The sequence below is a fragment of the Chamaea fasciata genome, unplaced genomic scaffold, assembly GCF_029207755.1.
Source record: "Chamaea fasciata isolate MVZ Bird 193981 ecotype frontalis unplaced genomic scaffold, bChaFas1.0.hap1 SCAF_1, whole genome shotgun sequence".
Taxonomy (NCBI): domain Eukaryota; kingdom Metazoa; phylum Chordata; class Aves; order Passeriformes; family Sylviidae; genus Chamaea; species Chamaea fasciata.
In genome coordinates, this window is record NW_027094086.1 from 62,343,910 (window position 1) to 62,356,258 (window position 12,349).

A 12,349-nucleotide genomic window follows, 5' to 3' on the forward strand; every position below is an offset into this window, starting at 1 on the left:
TCTCCCAGAGACCATTGTACATTTTGATAATTATATATTCTAGTTCATCTTCTTAATCAGTAAAGTCAATATTTAGTGACTCCAGATTTAACCACACCCTTTCAGAGTTCTATTTGGTATACCTCTCCATATTGAAATGGGACTTTAAATCAGTTTTCTGGATGCTTTGATAGATTTTATAGATCACAGTCTAGTGGAAGGTGTCCCTGCCCATGGCATGGGGGTTGTAGCCAGATGATACTACAGTACTACAATAAAATATAGTACACTAGTCATATGGAGATAAAAATGGACTGCGTACGGAACAGCACGAAGTCTACAAAATACACATTCATGTGATTACAATCCAGAGCTCCTGTTAGGATGTGTCAGAAGTAAGCTGTCTGACTTCTTCAGTAATTCCTTTTTGTGCTTGAAAAATTATAGTTTTTTATGATAAGGTGATCTTTTCCAGAAGAATCCAGCTCAGAATCCTCTGCCCAGGATAAACAGTCCACAGTTTAATTTACATCTTTATTACTCATTACATGACAGTAACAATTATTTATTGATCATTAATAAAAAATTGCTCAAACAATAGAATTCTGATTTTTTTTACACACTTTTCTCTCTAAATTCATATCTAGGTATTTGAAGGTATTCCTTAATCTTAAAAATCTTAATATTTATAAGGATTTTTTATTCTGACTTTTAAATTTTTTTGCAGAAGCAGTGAAATATGGATCCACTGATTCTGGATACGTGACACCACATTTTTCATATACATATATATGTCTGAGTTTTCAGAGTTCTTCCTAAATATTTTCTATTCATTGGATTATATTCCTTCAACATTATCACAGAAAAAAAAATCCACAGACTGGTTCTTTGGGTTATATACTAGATAGATGTTATATATTAAAAAAATATTCAAAGGCAATTACTCTCATTATTTACATAAGTCTTTGTGGAAGTAAGAAGAACAGTAGTTAAGAGTATGCTAGTCTTTATTTAGAATAATAGAAGGAAACTTTTCCAGGGTTGGATTGATGACCCTGGAGAGCAAGTTATAGATGAACTGAGGATCCAGGAAAGCAATCCGGGGTTTTTGAGTACCTTCCTCTTGACTGCAGAGTAGATTTGTTTGTCTAGTTCTTCTGATTAAACTCAGAGAAGAATATCTGGGGCTTTTACTGCAGAAGTTTAGTAAGGCTTTTTCTGACAAGACCAAAGGTGTTACACTTGACAAGTCATGCTCTCCCTCTCGCCTGGTGCACAGATCAGCTTTCAACACTAACAAATGTCATACCACATTACTTGGCTAAATGAGCTGAAACACTTAAATTCTTCCCAGAAAGACACAGCAGGTGATCACCCACTTCCTTAAAGTTTTTTCCAATATGTAGTACCACAGACTTTTGTTCCTATCCACACAAGGCACGATTTCTGCACATTTCATTTGTATTTGTTTACAAATCTTTGATCTTCCTTTTTAACCTCTTCCAACACAGATGTCTCTTAGGTTTTCTTCAATGCCCGACAGAAATAGGAGTCTGACTGAAAGCAAAGTGCCTTCTAGGCTCCAGTCAGACTAACCAGAAAGGATCTACCAAAGTGAAACATTTTGAAGGACAGGTATAGATCTGTTGCTGAAACCTCCCCGAATCACAGCAATCTACAATCTCAGCTTGGTTACTGCCCTCCTTGCTCCCTGATACACCCACAAAAGTTGTCAGGACTCTTTTTGAACTCTCACTGGACAAAATACTTGGACCATCTATTTCAACTACATGTCTGACTATGAGAAGAGTTCCTTAATTGCACCCACGGAAAAAATCACCATTCATTCAGAAGGATGACAACTTCAAACATCAATTGGATTTTTGAAGCTAAACTCAGCTAAACTAACAGTCTGTCCTTTATTTACCAGTAAGGGAGGGGGAGAAAATGTTATTATGTGTGCTTTGTATTCTCTGTTGTATACTAAATAATTCCTGGGAGGTATTTGTGATCTATAAAGCAGCAAGCAGTTTGGTCACAGCTATCTCTGGCACCATCTGTTTGACCACTTGCAAAAGTAACAGACTGCACAGAAGTTGAAAAAGAGGCATGACTAGCATGAGTTTGGGAAAAACTGTATCTAGATCCAAAATTAAACCAGCTATTCAGAATTTCATCACAGTGTGTCAGCCGTACTGCAGTTACCCCTTGAACCCTGACAGGCTGGTTTTCTCTTGCGTCTGGCAGATGTGCATGTCTGCTTTTTCCATAGCCAAAATGTTTGCAGATAGTCTCGTTAAAACAAAAGTTTCCAGAAAAGAACAGAACACTTAGCTCCTGAGACTGCCCTGCTGATTTCTCTACCCAAGCAAATGAGGAAAAGAGGTTTTGGCCATATTCTGATATATGATTACCTATTTATCTGCTTTATTTTTCTGCATTGAATTACTTCAACTGTGAACAACTGTGACAACTTTCATTCAAATTGTTAAAGAATTATAAAGCTGCGTAGCTGAAAAAATGACTCTTGAAGTATGGAACACTTACACTGGTGATTCCTAATTATTATGTTTGGATAAAAAAGCTACTGGTACATTTAATATAAGCTATATATATAATTACAATTAATCTTACACAGAATCACACACAGAATCACAGAATCAGAATCACAGAATCACAGATTAACACAGAATCACAAAAGCATCTACAACCCATCTTTGATGTGGTCTTTTTTCCTTGAAATCATCATGATTTGTATTATATTCTTTAAAAAACCCTCTTTATCCAATGAGTTGTATATCTGTCTCATGCTTGATCACTCCTAACAGCTATAACTATAAAGGAAAAGCCCATTTACCATCTTAAGCACTGGACTTAATTAACTTCTTTACATTACTAGGAACTTTCCCATTAGTCCAAGAATTATTAAAAGTTAATGAGAATGTTTCAGAAAGTTTCCTAAGCAAGAAAGGATTCTTATGAACAAATTAATAATGTCTACAATTATACCACAAGTATTGAATATAAAAGTTTCAAACAAAAACAATACCAATAAAAGAAGAACAGAAAAATCCTTGATAACATTTAGATTATCATTTGTAGTTAAAAAAATGAAAACTTTCACCTTTGTTGTTATACTTATTTCAATTTCTCATACATTTTTGCAGATTCTCTTTATTTCCAAAATGAGTGAAAAAGTAAACAAAACTTGAGATGAGCCTTAAGATGTGTTAACCGACTATTGCTGGCATGAGTAGAAATCCAGCCCTTGTCTGGCATCTCTCCATAGGATGCCTGAGTTATTTTTTTTCTGTAGGTTAATTGGAAATCTTTTTTTGATGATCAAAATACTGAGTATGTGCCTGAATCACTTCTGAAATTGTAATTTTGCAGTTGAAAGGGATTTTACAGGGGTGGCTATCTCCTGGTTTTTTTTACTGAACTAACAATATTTCAGATGATGGTAAAACCACTGGTGTTAAATAGTATCTGACATGAAACTGAAAATATTATAAAGAACCCCAGTTTGAATGGTTGGAGAAAAAAAATCAATATAAAAATCAGCTATCCTGGACTTCTACTGCCCTTCTGGATTAGTTCAGAACATATCTATATTGCACCGCCCAATGATCCCAAATTACATCCGTAATGTGCAGAGGGAACATGCCAAACTTCCCTCTTGTTCAGGTGTCCCAGGAGGGTACATGTAGCTACCTTAGGCAAAATGCATTAGAGCTCCTCTGGACTTCCAAGGAATAAACACCTCTTGTAAAAATTTTCTCATGATTCTTTCATGTGGCTGTAAACACGGCTATTATGAAAAAAAAAAAAGTGTGGGGAGGAAGAAGAGGAAGCAATCAATATTTATCATTAGTGTTGAGCGAGAACTCCTAAATTACATTACTTTGAGATGTCTGCAAAGTTTTAGTGTGTCAAAATGCTTCCAGGAACAGGAGTTAATAGCATCACTTACAGTTGTGAAAGCAAGAGCAATTCTGAAGATTGATCCAGTAATTCAGAATGAGCAACAACAGAACCTCTCAAGTGCATTGCTGTTCATTAATAATAATGTCCATACAGCAGACAATTTCTGTTTAAAGAATGAGCCTTTGTAACTTGGTCAGCAGGATTACATTTAAAGCGCTCTCCTGAAAACAAAGGGAGAGCAAGCTTCTCTTCCATTCATTGCATGAAAACAATTTGCCAGCTTACGCCTATCCTCACAAGACCATCCAAACACAATCACCTCCTGTTTTATCGCAGCCTAGGAAAAAACCACATGAATTGCATTCTATAAACTGCAGAAACAACTACAACATGAGTCACCATTTCTGCAGAAAACTCTCCCAGCAAGAGCCTCATCCTGGCTGCAAATGGCCCCTGACAAATCCCTGCGGCTTCATTTGCAGTCTCTGCCGCTGAGACCATTCCCTGCGGGAGCAGCTCAGGCTGAGAGGATGCAGCAGGCTTGGGGAGTTGTGCTGTGGAGCACGTTGCCTCCAAGGGATGGGGTCAGCAGTTTGTGTCCTCTGCACGCTGAGGGACTGACTCCTGAAGCAACTTTTAGCAAGCAGTTGCAGAATGTCAAAAGTGAGTCTTCAGAGGGCACAAAAGCTAACTTGAAAGATCTTAACAACAAAAATCCTTTCTAAATTCAATTTCACATTAATTTTTAAGAAACAACTGTGTTAATAAGTGGATACTTAGCTGACCAGTGAGGCTTTTTAAACAGCTACAGGTTGCTATAGATCAGTAGTTTCTATAAATATTTGGATTGTCATCAAGAAAAATTCTTGGAAATACCTCACAGCACTCAAGGTTCAGAACACAGCATTTTAAACAGGTAAGAAAAACTTATTAGGTTTCTTTCTGTATCCTCCAAGCAGTTCCTTGTCGCTAGACGGACATGAAAAGAATGACAGTCACTCAGTCAGGTGTCAGAGCAAAAAGAGAGACAGTTTATTTTTTCCTTGGGTATATATAGGTTCCGGACAGTGACCAGATATTGGACAATGAGGCTGAAACCTCTGACCCCACTGGTCAAACTAGAAGTCCATCAATTGTCCTTCCTCCAGAGAGGTATGTAAACATCAAGAACAGTTTCCAAAACAAGGACAGTTGCCATAACATTGCTTGAAAGTCTGTAAGAAACTCCAGTACAAAAATGCAAACATCAGAAGAAAAAAGATCAGAGCAACAGTTCCTTTCCAAAATAATTGTACATATTTAAAAAATCCTGAAACAAATTCAACTGACCCAAAAGTTTGAAACTGCATACATAATACAATGAAAATTGTTTGCAACTTACCTTGGAATTGTGTAAATTTGATTGTTCCCATCCTCTCTCCGTTTCTGAAAACAACTTCACCCTAAATAAAATAAATAAATACCTTAAAAATTTTATAAATCTCTCATAATATCTCAAGTTTTTCATTAACATTTTAATTTTCCATTGACTATTAAAATTACCAAAGCAATGTTTAAACTCTGAAGATAGCAGATTCAAAATGATTCAAAATAACTCAAGAACATCTCCTTAAGGCCTTCCTCTACAGATTTCAAATGGCCTTAGAAAGTTGGCCAGTGTTACCACCCACTTTTCATTTCAGGGAAATGGAAGCACAATAATGCCAGCAAATTACTGAATTTCAGATGATGAGAGATATGCAAACAACTGATTTTCACTGGTTGCTTTACAAAGGATATGTAAAAATTTTCAAAGATCACACAAGAAAATATTTTCCACTTCATTCATCTATCACATAGTTCTCCAAATGGCTCTAGAAGCTATTTATCTTCTCTGATATATTTATCCTACAAGATTACGGATACCAGCAGGTCCTATGGCTTGGTTTTGTACTATACCAACATGTATGTCCTAGTATTTATTTTCATTGTGATGTCTTTAAGTCAGTACTACTTTGTGGTGCCATACACTGTCATGTCTCAATATAATGCTCATATAATGCTGAAACCTTCCCACATATCCCTAGGAAATTACTCTCATTTTTTATACCATCTTTCTGGATTAAATTAAAAAAAAGAGATCTTGTTAAATTTCCTCCTTACTTCAGCTATTTCATAATTGAGTATGAAAGAAGAGCGTTTCATTCATTCATGGTAAGTATTTTTAATATTTTGAACCTGTAGTGGAGAGCAGAGTGCTGTCAAGGTAGATTGCCGTTCTACTTCATCCCTGGTTTGGCTTATTAACACCATCTCCATAAATCTTTGTTTTGGCAGACACCAGAGTAAAAGAAACCAAATGGTAAATCTGTGAGGCTACAATACATTTCTCTGTGCTAGCCCGTCACTTTTTGGATAACATTTTCTGGTCACTGAAGGGATGCACTGAAGGCCTCTGAAATACTGAAGTCAGGTCCCGGCAGGAACAGTACAACAGTTTTGTAGTACAGCACACTCACCTCTCCCTGCCCATTTTCTGCAAGCCACAAAACACCATTTCCCTTTGATAAATGGGAAACCTTAAAAAGTGTAAGCCACATTGTGCTAAACTTAAAGAATCAACCCCCCAGTCTCCTGGCTCTTTTATAAAAAATAAGAGAATTATGTTTGAAGCAAAAGAAGCAATATAAATAGACAATAAAATGCTGAATTTAATTTTATAAACTACAGCAATGCTGGTAGAGAAATAAGCCAATCAGCGTTGTAGAAACCTGTCTTTAGGAATTATGTGCTGATTTATGGCATGAGAAGTGAGCTATTTTCTGATGATGTTCTACAGCTCACATCAAGCCATTTCTTTGCTACTGAGATAACATACCATAGGATTTAGCTGGAGAGTTGAGTTCTTTACACTTGAGATCCATAAATTACTAAAAGTGTTTTTTCTTTATTTAAAGTGGCAGATTTTGAATAATAGATATTACTAATACATACATTAATATGTGACATTCCAAAAGTCAGTCTTAGCACTATTTTGTCCTTTCTTTTTACCTCACCACACACTCCAGCATACGTGCCAGTACAAACTGCAGTCATGGTGCGATCCACCATAAAACCTAGATCTTATGAAATCTATGTGAATATAGCAACACACAAAATCCTCTTTTACCTTCCATTGTGTTTTGGGTGATGTTACATATGCCTATTTAGATATCGATTAGCAAAAGGACCAGTGATTGTAGAGAATTAAATAATGGAATTAACGTTAATTCTAGCTTCACAACATGATCATCATATTCAAAAAATATTTCTTGATCAAGTAAATATTTTACTTCAAGAGATATAAAATAAGACCTGGATCCTGAACAAGAATTTAAATTAACTGCACAAGTGAATAACTTGTGCTTAGAACAAACCCCACATTTTACTATATTTTAAATAGTTAATTATCAAAGCTTTCGTCTTCCATTACACACAGGTCATCCCAATGGAGACCAACAGAAACCACACTGGTGTTTTGGTGCCTATTTAATTTTCTTCAACCTACCATCTATATTTTTTCTTTCTTTACTAGTTGTAAAAGTGAATGCCAGAGTAAATACCAATCTGCCCAGCTCATCTGCCCAACTTTGAGCTGTGGACAGGCATCCTCACACTAGCAATGACCCTTGAAATGCTGAAGGGAAAGAAATAGAAAGTTTGTGGCTTGGAGTCCAACAGACAGAAATGTGAACCTAGGGTGGAAAAGGAGCTGAATGAGTTCAGTCTGGCACAGTCTGGCCCCCCCTGGATACTGCTGCTGGTGTGTACAGTCACCACAGCACACAGAATTTCAATTTTTTTGGCCCAAATACATCTCTGTATTTGGGATTCATTGCAGCTGCATAATTAATCATACAACCTTACAAAGGTGTACTTTATTTAGTTTTCCTAAATGTACTACCATCCACAAGTATAAACAATATTAGTCTCACATTACAAGTTAAGTGAATCGAACAATAGAAATAGAAGCTTATGTTGTAGGGTTTTTTAGGTTTTTGTTAGTTTGTATTTGTTTGTTCATTTGCTTTTTGATACAACTCTGACCTGCTTCCCTTGTAATTGCTTGTCTTTTTTTTTCCCTTCCCTTAAAAAGCTATAGTGCTTGAAGATCGTTTACAAATGATGAAAACCAGACTGGACCATACATTTCAACAGCATCAATCTTAATCTTACTTAAGACACATGGGATTTTCCCTGTCTTTACAGCAGTCATTTGTCTCTACTTGGAAGAAGTTGAACATTATGCCTCTATATTTTTTATCTGGTGGTCAAAAAGTAGGTATCTTTGCTATATAATGAACATGTCATTTAGCTCTTTCTGAGCACTGACATTTATTACAATTTTCTTTGCATTATCTTTGACAGTATTATTATTCAGCTCTGGACAGAGACCCATGCCAAAGTACGAATTCTTTTATTCATCATGCACTGAAATCCACAGCCAGCAGATTTTTTAAATTAATATTACATTTTTTTTCATTTTCTTCAATCAAACCAGAGTTCATAGGTTTCTTAACTACTCTCCCAGTCATGGCCAAGTCTGCACTTCGATCATCATTTAATTTACTTTGCATTATCTTCTGCCAAGTATCTCAAATTTACTAAACAGAGAAATAAGTGCATAGCATTTACTTAATGATTTTCAGTACTATCCCTACAAGAAATGTCTGCTTTGGACCATATTTACTTCCTCCTTCAGCAGTCTTCCACCACATGCCACTGAACAACTATTTATTCAAGTGTTTATCATATATTCAGCCTATACTTGTTCTCTTACTGCTGGTTTAAAATGTCATTAATATACATTCAAGCTAAATTAGCAACACAAATAACCTTTCATCAGAGGAAAGACCATAAGAATGTTGACAGAAACACCACAGCTGGATGCAAGACAGTTAAATACCACAGGACTTCTGTGCCCTGAGTGTTTTCCAATGGTCCAATACATTTCAGGACACTGCTTCAGTTCCACTTCATTGCCCAGGAATCTTGGCTACTCTGCCCTATAGACAAGTCATCTCCTCATATAACAGTGTTTAAAGCCAGTGGCTTTCCATGAAACATCTCAGACAACACAGTCAAACCTGCTCCAAAAGTAACCATTAACTCATTCACTTTTGGGGTACTTGATTGAGATGTTTGATATCAAGTAAACAATATAAATAAATGCATACAGAAATACCTGAAAGGCAGCAAGATAACTACGACAACTGAAATAATGTTTTGCATAATTTAATATATTCTTTATATATTTATATAATATATAAAATTAAATCTGTCTCTTTAAGTTCTGTGACATCTGCTGAGGTCAAGGTGTACTTCTGAAACTGCAGTTTTCTTATTGGACTATGTGCAATAAAAGTATAAGCCAAGGAGAGTGAAGCATACCAGGATAAGGAACCCAAGGGTTTGCTATCACCCAGAGGGCAGCCTACTGTCCCCTCACATTTCTCCTAGCTGTACAGCTCTACACCTACCTGGTGGTAGCTCAGCATTCATCAGACTCCGGTGTGAGTTGTAGTGGCCTATTAAACCAGCAAAATGCATTCATTGGATTTTTTTCTTTTTCTTTTTTTTTTTTTTTACTGCTTTGGCAAGTGAGCAATTTGTTATTTATGAATTGCTGAACCAGAGCCAGCACAAAGGAGCCCTGGAAGGATGCAGGTACTGGCAGAAGGAGGTAGGAGGAAGGGAGCAAGACACTTTCTGTTAGCCCCAGATCCTTCCAGAAGACTTTCTATGTTTTCATGCAATCCACACAGCCTGCTACTTACATGTTGCACTCCATTTACTCATTCAGGACTCCTTAGCTACTGACACACCTTCCCTGACATGCACAAAGCAGCAAGCTGGGATTCTGTGGCTCTTGATTCTGCAACTTGTGGGCAGTGAAGAGCTACACACTGGAATTCATAGCCTCTTCCACCCTCCAAACTTCATGTCCAAGACAGTAGTGTTTTATAGAGAAAGGGAATATCATTTATTCTACCTAACAGGCTTTTAGTTCTGCAAGTATAACCTCACTTCTGAAACAAAACACCAGGCTTCCAGCTGAAGGCAGCTTGTGCACAACTCTTCTTTTTCAGCCTAGTTACATCACTCATTCATATGCAGACAAAGAGCTAAGCACAGGAGATGTAAGCAGAGTGCAAGAGAGGATACCAGGGAGACAGCAGTGAAGGTGTAACCTCCTGTGGGATAAAGAATAACCATCACCTTTGGATAAACGAGAGGAGAGCAGAAGGCAGAGGGTGAAGAAGATCAAAATGCTCCATCAAATCAACAATTCTCCTCAGCCCATGATTTAATATCTTTAGACTGCTGTGGATAAAATGTTTTTAGAACATTTGATCAAAACAGACTCAGTGAGTGCTGTTTTTCAGGCCTTAAGACTATTTTCAGAAAAGGTGTTTTATTCAAAATTTTCAAGATTAAACACTAAAATCTGAAATCGTTTACAATTCATTGGGATGTCTTTTCCCTGCCTGTTTTCTCTCTTATAACATTTTCCAAGAGCTTTGGGTGACTGAACATGGTTGTCTGGAGAGCAGCAGAGCAGCACAAAGAGCAGGGTGAAGCTTAGATAAAACCTTGGTCTTGGCTAACATTTTCTAAATGAAACAATACCACCATTCTCATCTAAACAGAAACTTTTCTTCTAGCCATGACAGAGCCGGTATAAAATAGCAGGAATAAAATGTACAGGCTTACTTCCATACATTGAGTCTCCATCTGCACCATAGCAAGCATGCTGTGTTACACTTAAAAACATACTCACAAACACGTTAGTTTCCCACACACAAAAACATTGATTTTGGAGAAAAACAGTGTGGAAGAAGGAAGCTAAATTGCTGGAAGAAATTTGCTGAGAAAAAAAAAAATCTGTTATTCATGACAGTGATGGGAAAAGAAGAATGAGGAATTGGCATTCATCAAGTCCCTCAACATTGGAACTAGGCAGCACTCATCTATTATGGTTTTGGTCTAAAACAGAAAAATCAGTGATGATTTTTGCATTATTCCTTTGCACAGCAGGTAATGACCTTCTGAAAATTACATTCAGTGAGGATTACTTATAGATTTGTTTCATTTAGAAACAGAGGACTAGGATGTGACCATCTACAAATCTCATGCAACACTTCATAAATTCTTACATAGCTTCTGTGAACTCGTGGTATTCAGACAGGTAGATGGAAAATTATATCTCAGAGATAGCTCAGAGATCAGGAAATATTAATTATTTTTTAAATAGGTTACAGAAACTGCTCTCATATGAATGAAGTATGGGATAAGCAGATGTAAAGGTTCACATCAGAGGCAATTTGGAAATAATGAACACAGGAGAGAGATATATAAGTTCCTTTTTTTTCCCCTCCCCCGTGGCAAAAACTGTTCTGGGCAAAAATATCTGGCAATTTTAATTAAAAAAATGGGCTTTGTGTCTCATATTTGCCAAGATCTTTGTTAGCATCAGCTAATTCAAGTAGTCCGTGGCATTAACCATTGTGTTCTGTTTTGGCACTTGTCTACCTCAAATGCCTACAGAATAAGTAATAGAGTTTCTCAAAATTTAACAAAAAAAAATCCCTGGTATTTAAAATTATTTCTGTAGACTATCTCAAATTAAAATCATTTCCCAAAACCAAGTTTCCTAAAAAAAAAAAAGAAAAAGCTACTGTGCATCTCCTAATATCACGACAACAATGAGTTATATTCCACAGCTGGGCTGGAAGAAATGAAAACTGAAGATCAACACCTACAGTTTCAAATGAAATGTAACATCTTTATGTACCTATCATCCACATACATCCTCAGTCTAGGATTATGTGGAAATACAAAGTACTGGAAGCCTTACCTCCTGGTTTCATCATGTTGCCACTACGCTCCCTTCTAAATAATGAGTTCCAGTCCATTCAGCCTCTTCTTCCAAGGAAAGGGGATTTTTTTTTTATTTTGCCTATCTTCCATCTATAGGCTCCTGTTACAATTTTATTTATTTCCTGACAAAGGTAGAACTGAAACACAGATGCTCTTTCTGTGCAGAAGGGTGCCTCTGTTTCTAACTAATATTTTGCTAGCTGATCTTTACCATATTTCAGGGAGAACTTCACTTTTTTTCCTTTCTTTTTCAGGAAAGTGAAGGAATAAGAAAGGGAACAGACAGAATTTCTTTAGTTAAAATTTCTTCCCTCAATCTCATCAGCATCCTCTATCATCAGTTGTCACTGCATAAAAGTGTGCTGTTGGCAGCACAATGACATAAGCCCAGACTAAGCTGCTCCATTAGATTAGCATTTAGATGCATCTAAACAATTTTACACAGCTACGCTGAAATGAGACAGCACAATCATGGCATTTCTTTCAGCACAGCAAGCAAAGGCATCATTTACGAACATCTGAGCACTCCGTTTACACACAGAAG

At 36.6% G+C, this 12,349-nt stretch overlaps 1 protein-coding gene across 1 annotated transcript in view; it reads right to left on the reverse strand.

Annotated features, from left to right (window-relative positions):
* Nucleotides 1-12,349, reverse strand: part of GABBR2 (gamma-aminobutyric acid type B receptor subunit 2) — a 458,172-nt gene that overhangs the window by 190,913 nt on the left and 254,910 nt on the right. The window contains exon 8 of the mRNA XM_066184941.1: nt 5,288-5,348. Within this exon, the coding sequence (XP_066041038.1) occupies nt 5,288-5,348 (61 nt within the window). The remainder of the gene's footprint in view (nt 1-5,287; nt 5,349-12,349) is intronic.